This window comes from Centruroides sculpturatus, unplaced genomic scaffold (genome assembly GCF_000671375.1).
Source record: "Centruroides sculpturatus isolate CEXI.00-Female unplaced genomic scaffold, Cexi_2.0 scaffold31, whole genome shotgun sequence".
Taxonomy (NCBI): domain Eukaryota; kingdom Metazoa; phylum Arthropoda; class Arachnida; order Scorpiones; family Buthidae; genus Centruroides; species Centruroides sculpturatus.
Genome location: NW_019384496.1, coordinates 504,249 through 527,297, shown reverse-complemented (window position 1 = coordinate 527,297; position 23,049 = coordinate 504,249). Strand labels below are relative to the sequence as shown.

Below are 23,049 nucleotides of genomic sequence, written 5' to 3'. Positions count from 1 at the left end.
ACTCAAGAATGACTGTATCGTTCTCTACAGTAAAAACATTTCAATAAATCACACAAAAGCAGTTATTATTAATGAAAAAGAGCAATACTGTATGTATTTATTACATACTGTAAAAATTGAAGGTAGCCTATGGTAAAAAATTACTTAGAAAAAAGTCAGTTATAGATTTTTGTTTAGCAGATGAAATTCTAGACTTAGCTGCAGTGTTCCTCCGTTTCTTGATCCACAAAATGTCTGTAGGTGTTGAGTTTGAGTTCTGCTCGATGTACTGAAGGGCAATATCAAAAGCATTCTTGGCGTTGGTGTGTGAAATCCAGGTAGGGGGTTTGTCATCATAACCGTCAGAGTCCTCATTCACAGTTTCTTCACTATTATTTTCCAAAACAGCGGCAATAATCTGGTTGTCATTGAGCTCTTCACTGGTTTCACAGTCTTTGTCACATTGGGCAATCCACTCCTCAACTTCACTGGCAGGGACATTCACTTGTACAGTTTGTAGATCTTTAATGATTTCCTGCATGTCTTTGTTTTGCTCATCTTCAATCTGGTCACTTTCGGTCATAATTTCCGGCCAAAGCTTATGCCAAGATGTTCACAGTGTATCAGGTTTCAGTTCCTCCTGTGACTCAGCAATCGTATAGATAGCATCTTTGATGTTGAGCAATTTTATAGCTTCAAATACAGTTGACCCCCTATAACACGGGTTCCTATAGTTCGGATTTCTATATGATGGCGAAAAAATTGCAACGGTATCTGTACAAACATGGTGAAAAAACTCCTATAATTCAGTAAAACGTCATCGGGCAGCCAAACTACTTTCCACCGTCCAGAGCCACGTTACGGAGAGTTTAGGCAGGTAAATTGAGTTTACTATCATCTGTACAGTATGTAAATTAGGTACCATAAGTCTAATACAGCATTAATTTTATACATTTCTTGTGAAAAAAACATTTCTTATTCAACGGCCATAAAAATTATTTCTGTTAATGATGTCTCCAAAGTTCAACGAAGTTTTTGCAGAAAAATAACTTATCAGAAATTGCAGCCACTGTTTGGTGCGCTGCTCCGCGACGAAAACAAGCTTAAGCAATGGCGACGTTGAATGGTGCACACTCAGTAAGTAATCCTACAATTTTTTGTTTATAACATAGTTTATATGGATTATTCCCAAAAAAATATACGTATTTTGAAAATGTTGAGTCGAATTAGTCTAGGAATTGATTAATTTTATGGAAGAAAACCTTTCAAACAGCCATAGTCCGTAAACTTCACACGTGTCGGGCTGTGATTGGCAAGGTCTCCTAAAACATCAATTTCATAAAAAACGGAACGTATCTACCGTGTTATAGGGGGTCAACTGTATGTTACAACCTTCTTCGGACTTTTCTAAAATTGAGTTAATTTACTTTCTGCGATAGTGCCTCTTTAATCATTCTATCACTCCCTGATCAATTGGTTGGATAAGTGATGTGATATTTGGTGGAAGGAAGATAGCTTTTATGTCCCCTTTCACTAAATCCTTCTCAGATAGATGTGATGGTCCAACAGCAATAGATCACGGATGGGAAGCTTTTTTTGTTTCAAGTCTTTTTCAACAGCTGGAATGAACAAAGATTTGAAAAGATGGCTGTCCATCCAAGCAGATTTTTGATTGCAGTAATAAACCGGCAAGGAAGATAAGTTTATGTTTTTGAATGCCCTAGGCTACTTAGATTTGCCAATAATGAACAGAGGAAGCTTGTGTGTACCATCAGCGTTGCTGCAAAGAGCAATGGTTAGCCTATCTTTTATAAGTTTCATTCCTGCAACAGTTTTGTTTGGCAGCATTTTATAGTTTAAGCCTGTCTTGTCTATGTTATAAACTTGGCAAGGTAACAGTTCATTTTCTTCGACAATTTCTTGAAACTTCACAGAAACCTCCTTAGCCGCCTTGGCATCAGCAGATAGTTTTTCACCAGAAATTGAAACAAACTGGATGCCATGACAGGTTTTCCAGCGATCAATCCAGCCTTCACTAGCTGCGAACTCACTTCCGGCTTCTACTTTTTTGTGCAAAGCTGTTACATTTTCTTTTATAATGGGCCCAGATATCGGGGTTCCCTTCCTTCTTTCTTGGCAGAACCACATCCACAATTCATTGTCAAGCAGTTCAAGTTTAGACTTTCACAACATTTTCTGATTCTTAAGAGTGTTTTTGCTATCTATCGTCACTGTGTATGATTCAATGTCTTTCCAATTTTTTCTCCAATCTTTTATTGTCGTAATGCCTACATTGGGTTCCTTGGCAATTTTTTGGAGTGATTCCCCTTTGTCCAGTTTTTGTAGCACTGCTAATTTTTCATTAAATGAAACAGTAACGTGTTTACGTTTCACTCCTGACATGTTGAAAAAACACACAAAACTGTACACGTACACTCAATGTAAAACATATAGTGTAATGAACACAGAAGAACGTGATGGGCGGTGAGTCACTAACAAGTCAGGACAAGTTTCTCGACTTCGACCACGGTCGGATTAACTGGAGTGATGGACTAGCCGAGGGCGGACTAGAGGGGTTCTACTGTATAAGTTAAGATCAGTTTTACTTTAAGTTCTACACTTTACACTGTTTATATTGCATTGTAAAAATTCCTTTTTCATATAATTTTTTTTGATATTTAATAAATATATTGCATTAATAATTGTTGAAAAATATTTTAATAGAGTCATGTAATGAGTGTGAAACGACATGCAAAAATGGCAGCAGCATTGAAGGCTTGTGAGGAATTACATAAAATTGGTATGTTTTTAAAGCATAAGATTTTTTTTATTGTATATGATTCATTTAATAGAAAATTTTTGCCCCATAAAAATACTACCGTTGATAAGTAATTTTTCATGTTTTTATTTACATACAAAGCAAATTAAATATCTTTCCTTTGTGTTCACATATTTATTGAGTGTCTGATTTTTTTAATATATAGATAATATCTAAAATGTCATCTTGTAGCTATATAACTACTGAGAAATAAGATAGTAAAAAAAACTGGTCCAGTTGGTATCAAATCAATATTTTCTATAATGTAGTAAATATCATGATTTATTTCTAAAATATTCAGCATATTATCTAAGTTATTAAGACAAATTTATTCTCCCTTATAATGGGACTCTGAACCAGAACTTTTTTTAAAATAAAGGTTTAGATCAGACATGCAATTATTTTTATATATATGATTACGTCCTCTTGTAAAATAGTTGTGTGGCGCCCATCGGCATTGTGCTGATTCTGACCTATAGAGGGCTTTAACTTTATTTATTCCCGATACTGCCAGAGCATAATTGGGTTAAATACAGAGATATATCAAAGCACAGGTAAATATATACATAATAACAGAGAGATAACATATAAACAGTATGACAATAGAGAAGAAGTATGTACAGATGGTGAGATGACCTATACAAATCAACCGATATGATACATAGCTTGAGAGTAGAATAACATTACAATAGTATAAAATAGACAATACTAATAGTAATAATAAAAATTACACAGATATATGTTGCAGCAGAACGAATAATGATATGTACAATAATGTGCAGGGAGCAAATGATGATAGTGCCCGATGACAGACTTGACCAATTTAATGAATGACAGAGCATATGTTATACAGTACTTATGAATCAATTTTTTGAATGCTTTGTAGGTGCCACTATCCTTAAGAAGGACATGAAGTTCACAAGACCAATTAATAACCCTCTGGCTAAGACCAAGGGCAAGCTCATACCTAGCATCTTCAGTCATTGGACACATGTATGTATAGTGCTCAACCCCAACACAGCAATTACAGATGGGACAGATGGTCGTTGCAGATTTGCCAAACCTCTGCAAGTAAGCCCCAAATCTCCCATGCCCAGTGAAGAATTGGGTGGTTTCAAAGTCCGGAATAACCCAGTGGTGAAAAAAGTGGTCATGAATAGATGGAAAAAAGTTCCTGGCAAGGCCACTGTAGCTATCCCATCTCTGTTGCCAGAGATCCAAGCTGTAGTTCCAATGTTGCTTAAGAAAAGAAGCATGTAGCACTGAATACTTGAAAGAGCCAGAGGTACTGATTGTTGCAGCCTCCCTGGCAAGTAGATCTGCACGTTCATTACCTAAGACACCCTGATGACCTCTCACCCATTCGAGGGAATAGGAGTTTTGAGCACAAGGTATATGGTTTAGAATCTTCCTAACCAGAGGGTGAAGGTTGTTGGGATTCCTAAGTGCATTGATTGCTGAAGCACTATCAGAGTGAATTGTAACTCTACTTCCAGTAAGATTAGCTTCACACCATTGAACAGCCATGTAAATGGCACAGAGTTCTGCCTGGAATATAGAGCAGTTAGGATGAAGATGCCAGAATTCTGATATATTTCTTCCTCATTGGCAAAAATGACAAATGCTGAACCTGTGCCCTCTGCATTCTTTGATCCATCTGTGAAGATTGTATAATCAGCAGCAACTGTAAAGGATGTGTCAAAACCACATCTTACTGCTGAATGAGGAAGGTTGGTAAACGGTATATCTGTCTCATAGGTGCCTTCATCATAGGAGGTAGAGTTCATAATGATGTCGTGGCCTTTCCTAATATGATAAGTACAAACAATGTGCCTCAAATGAAGATCCAGAGATGGTTTTCCTACTGATGACCTAAAGAGAATAATTTGAGGCAGTAGAATATGCTCTTGTGAGTCTGAGAAAGGCCCTATGCTGAGCAGATTGAAGACGGCGGTAGTTGTGACTGAGAAAGACACCACTTTTCCAGACAGCCACAGCATACGAGATAATGGGAATGAAGACTGCATTGTAAATACAGTTTAAGGCATCATAATTAAGCCCTAGTGTTTTTTAGCAATCCTTTGTAAGTTATTGAATATAAAAGTGGTTTTATCAGTAATCTGATGGATGTGGAGACCCCAAGACAGTTTATGCTCCAGGACAACACCAAGAAACCTCAAGTGAGGGACAATGCGAATGGATCGACCCTGCGAGAGTAAAGATGTGGAAAGTAAGGTTTAGTGAAGACGATACCTTTGGTCTTGTTGGAATTAAACCGTAGCTTATTACAGCTGCCCCACTCACTGACCACAGTAAGGACAGCAGCAGCCTAGTCTCGAGCTCACGCCTCAAGCTTCCAGGAATAAGGAGGAAAGCATCATCAGCATAAGCCAGAGCACTAACATGCTCATCAAAGTCAGTGTAGAGAAAGTCATTAAAAAGGATACACCATAGGAGAGGGCCACAATCAGAACCCTGAGGGCATCCACACTCCAAATGATGGGGAAAAAGTGTTAGAACCTGACCTTAAGATGGCCTCCCTGTTGGAGAGGAAATTCCTGGTTAGCTGGTAGAGATTAGCTGGACACCTGCTCCCTTGCAGCCTGTGTAGAATAAGAGGCCACCAAGCAGAATTAAAAGCATTCTCCAGGTCGAGACTAATACCCAGAACATATTTAAATGATGAAAGAAGTTTACATAATTTGGATGTAAGGGCCATCAAAGCATCAACAGTGCCATGCTGTCTTCTAAAACCAAATTGAGAAGGGTGAAGATATCTGGTAGACTCCAAATGCCAGGAAAGTCTGTTACACAAAAGTTTGTCAAGGACTTTCCCCAGGGCAGACAGAAGTGAGATGTTGCAGAGGTTGCTAGTGGTTGGCGGCAGAGATTTATCCTTAGGAATCAGCGCAAACTAAGTCCTTTTCCAAGCAATCGGGAAAACACCATGGCTTAAGCAGAGATTGTAAAGATGAAAGAAGAGGTCAGGATGCCTTTGCCACAGACCTCTGACTATGTTAACAGTAATGTTGTCAGGTCCAGGTGCTTTTATGCCCTTGGCTCTTTGAATGATATCTAGAATCTCAGAATGACTAAAAGGTGGATCATCAGGAGAAAGATTAGAGAGATCATGATTGTTGCGAATGTTGCTATGGAAGGGAATATCATCATCCTCTATATCCGGTGGGTAGAACTGGTGAAAAAGAGTGTGGACAGTAGTAGCCAGATTAGCAGATAGAGAAGGCTGGATAGGAGCTATGAGAACTGATCTTTTCAGAGGAAAACTTATAGATAAAGCCCCAAGGATCACCACTGTTGCAGTGGCAGAAGTCCTTCCAAGATTTCATTTTGGCAGCCTTGATGGCAACTTTATACTCCCTCTGATGCCGGAGATACTCAAGTCTGCAGATGTCACGCTGGGAGTTCTGACAACATTGATATCTGTGTTGAAGGTTGTTATAGAGGGTGCAGGAAAAGAAGAGAAAAGCAAACTTTGAACAGTCCGAAAGTGAGTTACTCACTTTTGGACTGATGGCTCCCAAGAACAGATGCTTGAACGAGCGGCCAACATGAACAAAAACCAACTGCACCTTTAATCGATGTGAAACTAAAACATCGTATGTACATTGTACATTGCTGTATATACTCGTAAATAAAAAAGATATAACAATTAAAATGGCAAAACCATATTTGGGACAAGACTATGTCTCGGAGACTCACTACTAAGCATAATCACTTTGATGCTGAAGAGTCTCATTCTCATTCTCCAATCTTCTTTGGTATCACTGCTTTTGGGTGCAATCGTTCAAACTTTGCTGGCCACAGCCATGAGGTCATCTACCATGAATTTTTGATGAAATTAACCTATCCAATTTTGAAATTTCTCTCCGTTGCATGTCGGCCTGGGTTGAATTTTTGTTGATGCCTAATGAAAATTTCCCATTTTTGAAAAAAATAATCGTGGCTATTGTATCACCTAAAATTATTTTTTTTATTTTGCACAAACAATATACAGTTTAACCCAGTTATTACGTCATCAGATGTAACGACAACCCTAATATAACGTCAAATTTTTATCAGTCCCACAATTTTACTATACTAGATAATGTTAAAAAACCTACTTGTAATGACATAAAATCCTGTTTTAATGTCATATTTGAAGCACTCCCAAATTTAAAAAATTAGATTACAAATTTTATTTAACAAAGAAAATACTATGTGTTCAGTCCTAGGGTCAGAGTCCACTTCCTAGAACGACTGTGGGTGGTACTCTCACCACATGACTTCAGTTTGCCTGTTTGTAGAGAGAGTTGCCATTTTGTATTTTATTTTGACTTGTTTCTTGGTTCCCTGAGTACCTACAAGTCTGGTATTTTTTATGCATGCTTGATTTGGGCACCTAATACTTTGTGCCAAATTGCAACTCCTGACATGTACTCCTTCATACCTCTAAGCTGATAACATAGCAGGCAGTACGATTTTATAAACAAGACGTAGTCTTGTCAAAAATCCGACTGGACGTTTTCTTATTAGCATCAAATGATTCTCATTTGGTGATTGAACACCAAAGTTGTAAATATGTTAAAAACTTTTTTGGTTTGTTTAATGTCTTAGTATGGAATTAAAGGCTAAGAAATTAAAGGTTATTTTTTGAAAAAACAATTGTTACAAATTTACATTGTATCAGTATTTTTTTATAGTATGTTCTATATGAAATTAAGATACAAAATAAAACATTGCATGTTTGGAAACTTTAATTAGGAAAACTTGATTATAAATAACAAATAGGAAGAGTTTTAATTATTACAAAAAAAAGATTTTTTTATAGGAGTAGATTAATAGAAAATATTCAGTGATAGTATTTATTTTTAGTTCAGTAAATTGCTGCACAATGAATTTTGATTATGTTATGTTGATCATCTTAAACTTATTTGTTTAACAAAGACTTTTTTTTTTTTGTCAGAGGAAGAACATTAAAATAAAATATTGGTATTATTATAAGTAAGCATACAATTGCTTGAGAGAACAAATCATACAGTAACACACAATTAAGATGGATATACAGGCTTTTATTGATTCCTGATTTTTTTATTGGTACAAAAGTATTCACTTGTGCTAATGATAGATCTGACACCTAGCAGTATTAGTACAAACTACATAATGGCGGCTGCTATGGGTATAAAGTTTGTGGTCTGTTAGAATTAGAAAGTGTTCAACCTACAAAGTATTGCTGTGTATTTGGATTCTAAAGGTTCATCAAACTCAGCACATATGCACACATATCCAAAAGATAAATTACTGTGAAAAAAGTGGAAAATGAACTGAAATTATCAGTTCAGTTTCACCAACATCTAATTTTGCTGAGCTTAAAATTCTTTTATTTTTACAAACATTTTTAACCTATCTAATATAGGCCATCATCAGGTTTAATATTATAAATGTTCCAAAATGGAATTCACTGTTTTCAAATATTTTACATATTTAAGTAAATAAACAAATAAAACATAGAAAACAAAGCTGTTTTATTTGTTTATTTATTTTATATAATTATATTATATAAATATAAATACGTATTATTATATATAATGATATCTAGGATGTTCCACAAGTCTGGAACCATAGGAGTTATGTTGATCTTTGTTTATTCTTTTACAAATAAAGCATGGTGCTGAGTAAGGAGGAATGCAAACTAATTTGATAGGGAAGACCTGCAGTTGGTGAGATGTTATGAAGAATAAAAAATAAAAGTATCTTGAAATTTAAAGTAATATTATTATGTGTATTATTGGTTGCTGTGCTTTTTTAATGGGTTATCTATTATTGATTACTATACTTCATTGGTGAGGAAATGACCAGGAGTTAAGGCCTGGAGATCACAACAATGCAACCAATTGCCTTGAGTTCAGAACAGCTTCAGTTTAATTAAGATCAATTGGCTGAGCAGATGACAAATCGTTCAACAGATTTCAGAGCAGTTTTGCGATGATGGCAGTGTGAATATCTGACACAATTATATAAATGCACTAGATGGACCAATGAAAAGGACAACGTTGAAGTTGGGGACTTGGTCCTAATCAAAGGTGAAAACACTCCCTCTTTGAAGTGGCCAAAGGGTAGGGTTATTGCAGTACATCTGGTTAGTGACAACGAGGTGGGAGTAGTCACTGTGAAGACTGCTTTGGGTATTATCAAGCAGTCCATTGTTAAACTATTCCAACTGCATAGGTATGTTGAAGATTGTGCTTCAAGGTAGATGGAAATGTTGGGTAATATTGGCAGTACTTAAATTTTTTTTGTATCTGGAAATGCTAGCAAGATAGGGAAAAAAATGTGGATTATTATTAAATTAATGTGGATTAATATGGATTAAATTAAAGTTCTTATTGTTAATTGTAAAGGTTAGTCTTTCATTTCTTTCTTTTCTTATATATGTATAAACAGAGGTGTTTGAGATATTTGCCATAACACTTAATTAAAAGAGGTTGCATTAATAGTAAAGAATTTATATCCATATCCATGGCATGGCAATTAATAATAGTTAATATATTATTTATTTTCTTAAAACTAATAATATTTACATAAATATATAAGATACTGGTTTCAAAAATAATGAATTCAAAGAAAGTTGGCACTGTTTCAAACTTCACACTCACTATAGACATTTGATTTTGTACATGCTTAACCTGATGCAGACCCCTGAATGTGGCTGAAAGTGTTTGTCTATTAAACAGTTACTGCTGGAAAATGTGAGAAAGGTGTGAATATTCTATATTATACATTTGTTTGTTTACCTTTATTTTAAACATGTCATTTCATATTTCCTATGGCCATAGATCTTTGGTTAGGTAGCATAACTCCTAGCACCATCTGTTGACAAGATTTAAAACCTGTTTATCTTGAAATTTATTTTTTTCCCTGCATTTGCAACCTAAATTCAATATATTGTGCATGTGTATCTTAAATAATTTTCTCCCAAAACCTCTGTATCTCGAATTATGGACTGAAGTGTCAATGTCAAATTCAAAGCTCAGTGACTACATCTTGATAGCAAAAATTGTAGTTGAGAAACAACTCTTGCAATACAGTACATAGTTGCAATTAAAACTGCTTTTCTCTGATTGGCTACAAGTTTGACTTGCATCTTATTGCTGTTATTCCAAGTGATGTGTTATAATGGATTTTATCGGCCTTTTCTTGACCAATGGTTTTTTGACATTATTTAAGTTCATGATTGCAACATTAAAAGAAGCAAATGGCTGGTGTGAAAAGAAAGTTGAATGTTCTTTCAATTGGAGAATAAATGAAAATCTTAAATTATTGGACAGAAATCTTCAGATCAGAAAGAATGAAGTTGTGATGTGACTTACTATTAGCAGTTAATCAAATTAATCAAACTAGAAATGAAAAACTTCCACCACTGATGATTTGTTGTTCTCAAAGTCCAGATGTTTATCAAAAGTGGAATAATTTCCTATAACATACAAAGCAAACCAGAAAGCTTGGATGACAAGTGAAATCTTCAGTGTCTGATTGAAAGGAATTGACAAATCTATGAGTTTAAAAAAAAAGAAAGAAAAATTCTTCTTTTTATTGATAACTGCAATGCTCATTTCAATCTCCATACTCTAAAACATATCAATATAAGGTTTTTACCTCTACATAGCACATCTAAGCTGCAACCCTTTGATCAAGGGATCATTCAAAGTTTCAAAGTGAGATATAGAAGAAAACTGGTTTGAAAACTTCTAGATGCCATTGATGATGGCAATACCCTTTCCACTGTCAATGTTTTGGATACTTTGAGGATGATAAACTATACTTGGAGGAATGTTACAGAAAAGACAATCAAGAACAGTTTTCTAAAAACAGGGTTTAAATTAAGCAAAGAAACAAGGAAGAGGAACAACAAAACACCATTGACACAGTGAAAGACAGAAACCAATGAGTAATTCAGAAGAGTGCATAATCATTAAGAATAGACTTACTCTAGACATTTCATTTGAAGACTTTTTGGACCTGGATGATTCCCTGTTAACATGATGTTGACAGATAGAGATTATGGAAATTGCGAGAGGAGTTTCTGACAACAACAAACTAGAGGATCAGATAGATTCACCTAAAGTTATTACCACAAAAGAAACTGAAACGGTCATTTGAAATGTTGAGAGCTTTTCTTGAATGTCAGGAAGATATTAGTCAGAATGCATTTGTGGCTATTGCTTACCTTAAAAAAAATTGCCCAGTCAAAAAAGTCAGGTATCAGAAATCAAAGACCAACTACTACTGCTCATGGATGTCAAAAACATTTTATTTTTACTTATTACAGGTATGTACTGTACATGCCATTGTATTAACAAAATACCATAGCTTGAATCAAACCTATTACTGTTTACTGCATACAAACCTCTGTCTCTAAATCTGACTATCTTGAAGTATTTTGTCATTCCCATGAGATTTGAGAAAGACAGGTTCGACGCATAAAATCTCTATGTAACAGTAATAAAGTTTTGGTTACTTGCATAAAACTAGTTTGTAGTTTGATAATATTGAAGATTTTGCATTGAAATCGACTGTAGTAATCTCATTATAATTTTTATAAGTAATTATAATCATAATTTTTATATAAAAAATATGAGATATCAGAAAGTAGTAACGAAAAGTAGAAATATTTTTTAAAATATTTATTTAAATGTTGTTATAAATTATCAAAAACTTAACTTTGTTCTGTGAATGCAATTTATCTATAGTGGGCTTAAGAAATTACAGTATTTTCTCGGAATGACCAACATGCTGCATAAAAACGGGAGACCAGCATGCTGGTTAAACTGCATCTAAAATATAAAATTAATTAGATTAACAAAACTAGTTGTTAACTAAACGTTAAAGAAAACATTCTTAGAGTACAGTAAAATAACAACATTGTAATTTGACATACTTGTACACCAAAATTCTCTTCCTGATTTTAAGACAATAAAACAATTAACGACTTATTGACAGTAGTGGTGGTAATAGTAGTTAGTGTGTGCTATACTGACCATCTGCCCTGACCTTAAAAATAACACCTTCCTCATAAATTTCACACAAAGCTGATGTTAATGGGTCTAAGCTGAGATAATTTACAGCCAGTTTCTTAAATTTAATATGTTTATTTGTACCTTTTTGAATCAAATAACAATAAAGTGCACACAAGAAAAGCACTTTCAGAATTCCACCAGTAGTTTACGTTGTTAGAAAGAAGACAAAATGAAGAAATTAAACATATAATCATAGTTTTTGATGTAATGCTGACAGTTTCACAGTTTTAGAATAAAAACATGTTCTTTTTTATGTGACATAACTCGTTTTTTTAATGCACCCTCTAGAGCAGTGGTTCTTAACCTTTTTATACTCACAGCCCACCAAATATTTCATAATTTTTTTGTGACTCCCATTTTTTTAATAATAATTTATATTTGTTAAATTATCTATAATAAATCGATTTTTTTATTATTGCTTTATTTTTTTATATAATAAATGTAAAACATAACTATTATTTCATTATCTATTTAAATAACATTCAAATTTCACAATTAAACATAAAAACTCATTAATTTTTAACAAAAAATAAAATAAGAAACATTTAAAAATTCATAGAAAAAACAAATTTCAAAAATAATTTAATGAGATTTCTGCTGTTGAATATCCTCAACTAATTTGTTAATTCTTGGTTCAATTGTTTGTGATGCTATCTGCATGCAGACATCTAATCGCAATCAATTGCGTTTTTTTGTTTTTATATCCACCATAGTTGAGAACCCTTTCTCACACAAATATGCATAAATTTTACATAATTTGGCATTCCCTGGCAAACTTTTTATGGACCCCCAGGGGGCCGTGGCTCCTCTGTTAAGAAATACTGCTCTAGAGAGGGATGTATAACTTTACTTAAACCAGCATGCCAGCTTTTATCATATGGAAATATCTGATTTCTTAGTCTCCTTGAATAGACTGGCATGATGGTTATTCAGTGAAAATACAGTAAAATTTAAAAGCATATCTGCTAATAAAATAGACTTTGAGCCAGCAGCATAGAACTAGTTATAACATATAATAAATAATGTATTCATTATCACAGAAAAAACTGTAAGACTCTTTAATGAGTAAGTTGTTTATATGTTATAATTACTATTTAAGATTTTAAAATTTTTTATTGAAAAAAGTTTGGTTTCTATACTATCTGAAATTTATTAGTTTTAATATAAATGGATGCTACTGTTTATTGTTAATAAGAGTGAGAAAGTTTAATCCTTAATATATATTTTAAATACATTCGTTTGGTGGGAATTTTTAAGAAAATAACATTATTTTTTTAATTTTATAGGTGAATTAGATGAAAATTTACTACCTATTGGAGACAATATTGATAAATATAAACATGAAGTAGTTGATAAATTTGATGATGAAAAAGATAAAAAGAAAACAGGGAGGAAAAAAACTATTCAAGCATATGAAAAGAAAGTGAGTTTTAATTTTTACACATGGGTGAATATTTAAATACAGTAGAGCATCAATTATCAGAATCAATTAGTGACTGGGGTTATTTGGAAAATTGATTTTTCAGATAACCAATTATGTGTGAAAAAATATATTAACCAATCCCATGTTGAAATTTTTTCAAATCCTTAAGTACCCTCTCATGGTCGCGCCAGTGCTGCTATCTAAAACACACACACCAACAAAAATAATATTAGAGTAGCCCAAGACATAGCCAAAGATTGAAGCACCACAGCACTAGCGGAAATTTAAATTTGCCAACTGGAAAGCTTTCGGTTAATTGATGTTTCGGTTGATTGATATTTGGATAATTGATGCTCTACTGTATTAGAAAATATTTGATTTCAAATATTATGTTGATAAGAAAATAAATTTAAATACTATGAATACTCCCAATATCATGGTCATAATGGCAGATACAGAAGTACTAAGGAAGAGGGACTAACTCAAAATTAAAAGTGTATAAATATAGTGGTACTGTACCTCATACTTCAAATGACTAACTTTGAATGTTTCAGAGTTAAAATGCAAAATTTTGACATAAGTTTGTCTCTGATTTTGAATGATGCTTTAGAGTTTGAACTGTGCATGCACTGAAAAAATTACTTTCGTGTACGGCTTGAGTGCATTTCTTACTCTCATGTTATGCTCATATGTTTTCAGTCTTTTTTTGCTTTGTTTTTGGTATGTTTGGTTATACATATTGTGTTTTTTGTTGATTTTTTTAACAATTTCTGCCTGCAGTTTTTCTTTGTTCACATCTTTTGAATGCCCTGTATGTTGTTTCATCTGTTAGTTGAAAATTTCCTGAACAGAACTTTTTAAAGCATATTTGACATATATTAAAAAGCTTCTTGCCTATATTATTTAATTACAAAACTACTTAGTTACATATAACAGGCTTATTACACATTTGACAAGTTTAAAGTTTAAGAGCATCTTCCCATACATATCACAAATCTCTTTTACTGTTTGTATGACATTATATTTTTTCCAAAATTCATAGAGTAGCGTGCCAGATATGCTTTTATCTGAAGACATTTCCATTTCATTTTATTCAAACAAAATACAAAGTAAATAGTATAAAATAAGCTTCTTGAACAAAGAATTGTTAGCAGTAATGTGTTAAATTTCATGACTGTTACAATTAAATCATACAACTATGTTAAGTAATATTAGCTGTTAAAACTGCACACAAACTTTCCATTTAGTCCAATGTAACTTATTTATTAACCATGGCATCCAAGAAGTGTGTAGAAGCAACAAAATTTAAAAGGAAGGTTATTTCTGTAACTGAAATGAAAAATGAAGTTATTGCAAAGCATGAAAGAGGTACACTTGTGACAGTTATGGTGACCATGTTTAAGATGTTAGAGTTGATGGTGTGGGACCGGTAAATGCAATTTTCATTTTATAATACAATATTTATATTTTTTATTTATTATTTTTAAGTTTTAATTTATTATTAGAGCATGAAATTGTCTTATTTTTATCTTAAATTATGTGTTGTTTAATTTTTTTGTCAATGGTATCCCTTTGTTCTGCCATTATGTACAGCCAGTGTCTTTTCAATATCTCTGATTTAATTTGTGACAGGAAAAGAAGCAGATTAGATCTTGAATATTTTCAAATTCTTGTTTTCCTAAACAAAAGTCTGCAGCAGATGAGAATGAGAACAATTATTTGTTAATCTATTGTAGTTGAGCTACTTTAAAACTCAAACTTTTTTAAAATTAAAACTTTAAGAAATGAAACTTCAAAGTTTAGTAAGTTGTTTTTATTTTCACTTTTCATTTTACTTTGTTAATTTATTAATATATTGAAATAAATGAAACAAGTTAAATAATAAATATTAAATAAATTATTAACTAAATAAGTTTTATAAGGCAATTAAGTTTACTAAGTATTTAAGGTATTTGAGAGTTCAAGATATTCAAATATTTGAGCTATGGTTAATATTTGAATTTCAGGAAAGTGATGTTTGCTCATTTCTAACTTTTATTATACAGTATATAATTTTTTAAAGTACACTATGAAATTTTTAAAATCTAAATGGATAAGAAAATTTTCTTAATTGCTCTGATTTGAGATTCTTATGAGTAATTTCTTGCATGAATTAATGACTTTTTAATTTTAATATCAAGGAAAAATGTATGAGATTTGTTTACATAATTATAAATTTGCTATAAATATTTAATGTTTCTGTTTTATAGAATATATTGCTAACTTACATTATAAAAAATTAATAATGCCTTGGTCACATAGTTTTCAGATAAATTTCTTATAATCTCATTGTTTTGTAACCACTTAAAAGAGATTTTTTTGGATAAATAAATTGAAATGTAATGTCCTTTGAATCAGATGCCCACCTGAGTTCAAGAATTACTCAGAAGACGATTAATTCTCAGATATTTTATTTAAATGTATTTCTGATTGGAATTCTTGCTGATCCCTCTTCAGTCTATAAACAATAAAATTATTTTGTAATTTTACAGTTAAAATTTTAAAAAAGATATAACATTAGGTCAATTTCTTTTTTTAAGAGGAGAATTAAGAGATATTAGTAAAATAATAGATATGAACAAAGATGGAAAACTACTAATAACAGATAAAATAGCAAAGCATTATTTATCTCCTTGACTTCATTTTTCAAAACATCACTGTTGGTTGTTGTTGTTGTTGTTAAAACTTTCTTAATTTCCATTAAATATACATTTTCTTTATGGTTTCTAGAGCAATAGGATTTAAAATGAATAACTTTTTAGTATTGCATTATTTTTCAAATTTAGATTTAATGATCACCTGGAATATTGTAAGTTTGAAAAACAATGCATACTAAAAAAACTTATTCATTATAAATCTTATTGCTGTAGAAACCATAAAGAAAATGTGTATTTAATGGAAATTAAGGAAGTTTTTACAACAACAACCAACAGTAATGTTTTGAAAAATGAAGTCAAGGAGATAAATAAGAAATACTTATTGAACAGATATCCCTCAAGATTGATACTTCAATGGTATGAAAAATTTTTAAGAAATAGGTATAATGTTAGAAAAAATAAGGAAATAAAATAGTATGTATCCTACATACTGTATTTCCTTTAATCTTTTAATATACAGAAAAGTATGTATAGTAAAGGTTTATTTGAGAAAGATAATAAAATGTTGAATAATGTACAAATTAAATTTGTTCCCTTTCAAAATAATAGGTTTTTGAGGTTAACAGTGATACGAGGATCGTCCCAGAAGCACCCGACCTGACATATAAATTGCGGTACTTGTTTGAAAAAAACAAGTATGTTCTAAAGTATCAACCTTATAAAGCTTAAGTTTGAAGTTTGAAGACACTATATTGTTTAGTATTTTTTTGGCAGCCATCAATAGTGAACAATCTCAGTGAATTTGTAAACATGGAAAAAATTGGTCATCGTTATGTGATACAATACTTTTATTTGAAAGGTTTCAGTCCAACCAATATTAAAGCTGAGCTAGATTCTACTCTGGGGGAGTCTGCTCCCTCGTTTACAACAATAAAATATTGGGTGGCAGAGTTTAAATGAGGCCATACAAGCTGCCAAGATGAACATCACAGTGGATGAACAAGTGAGGTGACCATGCCAGAAATGGTGAAAAAAAAATCCACAAAATGGTATTGAATGACTATCGACTCAAAGTGTGAGAGCTAGCAGACACAGTAGGCATTTCAAAAAGTGCTGTACATCGCATTTTGACTGAAAATTTGGACATGAGAAAGCTGTGCACAAGATGGGTGCTGCGTTTGCTCACAATGGGACAAAAACAGCATCGTAAGGATGTTTCAATTGAGTGTTTGGCAATGTTTCACCGCAACAAAGCCGAGTTTTTGCGTTGATTCATAATCATAGATGAACCATAAGTCTATCACTTCACACCTGAGACGAAAGAACAGTCAAAACAATGGACTGAAAGGGGAGAATCAGCTCCAAAGAATATGAAAACAGTTCCATCTGCTGGCAAGGTCATGGCATCAGTTTTTTTGGGATGCGCATGGGATAATTTTCATTGATTATCTTCAAAAAGGAAAAACAATCGACGGTAAGTATTATGCAAACTTATTGCAGCGCTTGATTGATGAAATTAAGAAAAATGGCCACATTTGATGAAAAAGAAAGTGTTGTTTCATCAAGACAATGCACCAGTTCACACATCCATTATTGCGATGGCCAAAATCAATGAGTTAAGGTTCAAATTGCTTCCTCACGCACCCTATTCGCCAGATTTAGCCCCCCTTGGATTTTCTCTTTCCAAATTTGAAAAAATGGCTTGGTGATAAAAGATTTGCCAACAATGAAGAGGTAGAGTCTGCGGTTGATGGCTATTTTGAGAAGCTTAACAGTTCTCAATATAAACAAGGGATCAAAGCTATTGAACAGCAATGGGAAAAGTGTATTGAGCTAAAAGGAGACTATGTTGAAAAATAAAGATATGTTTCCCAAATTTTTTTGTCTTCTTTGTTAGGTCGGGTACTTCTGGGACTACCTTCGTAGATCCAAAAATAAAAAAGAGATAAATTAGAAGGGGTTTTATATAGAATAACGTGCATGCGTGATATGCCCAGTTTCTACATTGGAGAAACCAAGCTAAAGTTAAAAAAGCTATTTCTCTGATGTAGTTAAAAGTTGCACCCATCGGCAATATGCTGATTCAGGCCAACAGAGGGCGCAAGCAAAAAAAGAAGCCAAAAAGCAAATTTTGAACTATACATTTTTTCTCTGACCAGCGACTATCAAGGACAGACTTTCCAACAAGCAGTTAACATGAATATAATGGACCTTTGATCATACAGTTTGATACTAAAGTGTAACAAACAATGTACATACTGTATATTGTAAATAAAACTATAGATAAACCAACGCTGTTCTTTTTTTCTTCACTGAATCAAGTGGTGTGACATTATCAATTGGTGACTGAACACCAAAAAGCAAATATCGGAACATTTGGCAGCTATTAGGCTAAAAAATAATAATTCACCCACATTTTGTCATTATTGTGATAATGGTTCTAATATTAATATTGATAAAGTTAAAATATTTAAAGAAAAAAATATGGTAAAAAGAATCAAAGAACATTATGCAATAATTATGCAAAATAATGTAGTTAATTTGAATGTCGGAATGATGCATGTTGGAATACGGTGATAGGAGGGATAAATACAGTTTCATGTGAGGTGAATTGTTATCTAAATCATGATGTTGGTGATACGAGTTTTACAAGTTGTATGGCTATTAAGTCCACTGAAGAGGCTTTGTTGTGATCAAGGCAAAATGTGTTTGGAAGTAATATAGCTTATTAAAGAAATTTTTTCTTCTGTTTCAAAAATGTGTTGTTTGAATTTTTAACTTTTTATAATGGTTTTAGAAAGTTTAACTTTTGATAAGTTGGTATTGAAAGAGAAAAATTTCTCAGGTATTACAATACAGTAGTACCTCGATTATCCGCCCTAATTGGGGACTGGGGTTGGTCGGATAATTGAAAAGTTGGATAACCGAAAAGTATGAAAAAATCCATTATTAGTGTAGTATATTATTATATCCCATGTAATTAGTATATTAGTATATCGCTATTAACCTATTTTGTGTTGAATTTTCATCGATGTTAAGCCTAACAAAAATTTTTTAAAATAATAATCGTCGCTATTGTATCGTTAAAAATTAGAAAATTAAGCTTCGTTTAAATACTGGCTCCCTTTCATGGTCGAATGAGTGTTGCCAGCTAAAACACGTAAAAATAATATTAAAGTAGCCAAGACATAGCCAAATATTGTAGCGCCACATCACTAGCGGACATTTGAAATTTGCCGACTAGGACGGTCGGTTAACCGAGGGGTCGGTTGATCGGGGGGCGGATAATCGAGGTTCTACTGTACAAACAATTTTAAGATAAAAAAAATACCGATACCATTGTTTTTTAAACTTTTTTGATATATACTTTATTTCTTGTTCGGCTCCTTAGAGATCCATGATGAATGAAATAACTTAATGGTAATGATAATCTGTTTAATTCTTTTGGGGAAGGTTGGGGTGGGGAATAATGGGAAAAATTTAAATAATGGAGAAAAGTGGAATGTAAAGTGTAACAGTTAATGATGTCAAGAAGGAATGTAAAACATGAAGAAATTTGTGTGATATAATGCATGAAGTTCTGTCATTTTAAAACACTAGTTTTTACATGGAGATTCTATTTCTATCCATCTATACTTAACTTTTCTTTTGCTTGTAACTTTTTTCTTTTTTCCACACAGTTGGCTGCTACATATTCTACACATGTACAAAATACATCCATCACGTGTTGCATTCTTTCCAAACACTATGCAGCACTGGAGAACAACACTACATCTCAGAGTTAGTAACACTTTCGTACAAACAAACCAAATATTCACTAGGCAAGGAGGTTGAATTAAAATTTTAATGAAATTTTAATTCAACATAACAAAGATGTCGACCATTGACTGTATGGCAATCAATGGAATGGGTTGAATGAAATAAAATTAGACCTACATGGATATTTGGAATTATTGATACCAGTCAGTCTGTATTAATGTCAAGGGAAAGCAACAGAAACTTTATGGAATTCTTCTGTAAGACATACTTTATTTAGAATAATTTCCATATGCATTTCATAAAATTTCAAGAAAAATTTATTTTCATGACAAAAGCAACACATTTGTCTTATTTTTTTTAATAGCTTTGATAGTAATAATTTTATTACATAAAAATGTGCTTTATTTCATATTCTTAACACTTCCATTGTTACTTAACACTTCCATTGTCGAAACCTTAATCCTGTCGAAAACCTTAATCCTGTCTCTTTCCCCAGGGGGATTTCGAAAAATCCCTTCTTAGTGTGCATTTTCGTCACATACCCTAACTATGTACCAAATTTCAACTTTCAACTCCTAACCATTTGGGCTCTATGCATATTATTATTATTATTTATTATGTTGGGTTTTGTGAGTTATACTCTGTTCACACCGGTAGCCGTGTACTATGCCGGACCAAAATCAAGGCATAGCAACCAAAACAAAACTAAAATTAAATAAGTGTGTCTGTGTGTGTGTCTGTATTCATAAATTTCCTAACAATATGGCATGTATTCAATATATTGGCCTTCTGTAGTGTGATGTATGTATTTCTACGCAATTATAATGTTCCCAGGCTTTTGTGTAGTGTGTGTGGTATCACACCTGTACAGGAGAGAACGACAGGTACAATAAGCACCCTATCCATCCTCCACAGATGCCTTATTTCCTGGGCGAGTTCTGTGTACTTGCTAATTTTTTCAGTGCATGTGTTTTGTACATTGTGAGTGTTTGGAATGGCTATGTCTATAATGTATGTGATTTTATTGTGTTTGTCAATGAGTGTGATGTCTGGTCTGTTGTGGTAAATTGTTTTATCTGTGATTATGGCTCTGTCGTAGTACATTTTGTGCGTGTTGTTTTCCAATACTGTCTGTGGAATATACTTGTAGTATGGTTCGTGGATGTCTACCAATTTGTGTTTCTTTGCAAGCTCTTGGTGTATTATATTTGCTACTTGATTGTGTCTATGTAAGTAATCTGTCTGTGCCAAGAGCTTGCAACCAGAAGTGATGTGTTGTATAGTTTCTGGCATGATGTGACATTTTCTGCATGTGTCATTTGTGAGTGTTGTATCTTTGAGTATGTGTTTTCTGTAGTTTTTAGTATTTATGACCTGATCCTGTATGGCAATCATGAATCCTTCCGTCTCCCCAAAGAGGCATCCCCGATCTAACCAGCTGTTTGACGCAGTTTTGTCAACAAAATCCTGGGCCAGGTCGTAAGGATGCCTGCCATGGAGAGCCTTTTGAGCCCATGATTGCTTAATGTTGTCTATGCTTTTTATATGTTGTGTCATGTCTGTATGTTGTGAGTGTAAGTTTAATGGTGTGTTATTTGAGTCTGCTAGAGTTACTGCTTTATGTAACTGTGATGTTTCTTGTTTCTTGTAGAAAAACTCTCGCAGTGACTGTATTTGTTTGTAGTGAAGGTTAACTATGTCAATCAGGCCACGTCCGCCTTCTTTACGTGGAAGGGTTAATCTTTCTGTGGCGGATTTAGGATGATGTTGTTTATGCTTAGTAAGTGTTGTTCTTGTTTTCCTTTGGAGTTGCTCGAGATCTGTGTGAGTCCAATGTATAACTCCAAAAGAGTATGTGAGTACTGGGATGACATATGTGTTTATTGCTTTAACTGTGTGTTTTGCATTTAACTGTGTTCTAAGTATAGCGTTTAACCTACTTTGGTATTCTTTAATTAATCGTTGCTTTATTTGTGTATGTTCTGTTAGTTTGGCCTGTTGGAATCCTAAGTACTTGTAGAACTCGCCCTCTTCCATGGATTCAATAACGTCTCCATTTCCAAGTGCAAAATCTTCTTTCTTCAGGATTCCTTTTTCTATGTGAAGTGTTTTGCATTTGTCTAGGCCAAACTCCATTTGTATGTCCTTAGTGTATGAATGTGTGATTTGTAGGAGTTGATGAAGTTGTTTTTGTGTGGATGCATAAAGTTTTATGTCGTCCATGTACATGAGATGTGAGAGTGTAAACTGTGTTGTTTTTTCGTGTCTGATATTGTAGCCGTATTGCGTGTTGTTTAACATGTTGGATAATGGATTCAGGGCTAGGCAGAACCAGAGAGGACTCAAGGAATCTCCTTGAAAAATTCCTCGCCTAATGAATATTTCGTTTGTTTGTATGGAAGTGTTACTAACCCTGAGATGTAGTGTTGTTCTCCAGTGCTGCATAGTGTTTTCGAAGAATGCAATGAGTGATGGATGTATTTTGTACATGTGTAGAATATGTAGCAGCCGACTGTGTGGAATACTGTCGAATGCTTTTCTGTAATCTATATATGCCATGTGTATGTTTCTGTGTTGTTTGTGTGCTTGTCGTAGAATGACTGAATCTATTAGTAAATGTTTTTTGCATCCCCTGTGATTTCTACGGCAACCTTTTTGTTGTTCTGTAAGAATGTTGTGTTCTTCAACATGTTTGTATACAGTAATACCCCGAACTTACATGATAGGTGGGACCGAGCGATGACCGTGTAAGTCGAATTTGCGTAAGTCTGGGTATAATTTCGCAATTTGTGTAAAATCCAAGTCGGATGTATGTAAGCTAATAAATGTTCTCGTTAATCTTATTTCGTCTTTTGATTTGTTCACAGTTACAAGAAATCACCATATAGAGTCTCTCAAGTCTTTGTAGAAATAAATAACACAAAATAAATTGTAGCTATGTGTCAATTCCGCGCGACACGTCCGAATATGTAAGCTAAACAATAGTGTGGGGGGAATGAGTAATCAAGAGTTGCATGGCACTCAAACAAAAGACGAATCGACAAGATTTGAAAATCGCGTAACTCCGGGTTTGCGTAAGTCTAGGTATTACTGTATTTTGTTTGTGATACAGGATGTCAATAATTTGTAGAGTGTTGGAAGACATGTAATTGGTTTGTATTGTGTGGGGTCTGTGGTGGTGGTGTTTTTAGGTTTCATGTAGGTGATGCCCCGAGTAAGAAATTTTGGCATGTCTTGTGGATTGATGATGATGTGTGTTAGATGTTTAGCTAGTTCCTGGTGCAGTGATGTAAACTTTTTATACCAGAAATTGTGAATGTTGTCTACACCAGGTGTCTTCCAGTTGTGTGTTCTGTTAAC

General features: G+C 33.3%; 1 protein-coding gene across 2 annotated transcripts in view; it reads left to right on the top strand.

Annotated features, from left to right (window-relative positions):
• Positions 1–23,049, top strand: part of LOC111621942 (endoribonuclease Dicer-like) — a 120,866-nt gene that overhangs the window by 64,052 nt on the left and 33,765 nt on the right. For both annotated transcript variants that reach the window (XM_023364192.1, XM_023364193.1), the window contains exons 7-8: positions 2,704–2,779; positions 13,158–13,294. In XM_023364192.1, coding sequence (XP_023219960.1) covers positions 2,704–2,779; positions 13,158–13,294 — 213 coding nt within the window. The remainder of the gene's footprint in view (positions 1–2,703; positions 2,780–13,157; positions 13,295–23,049) is intronic.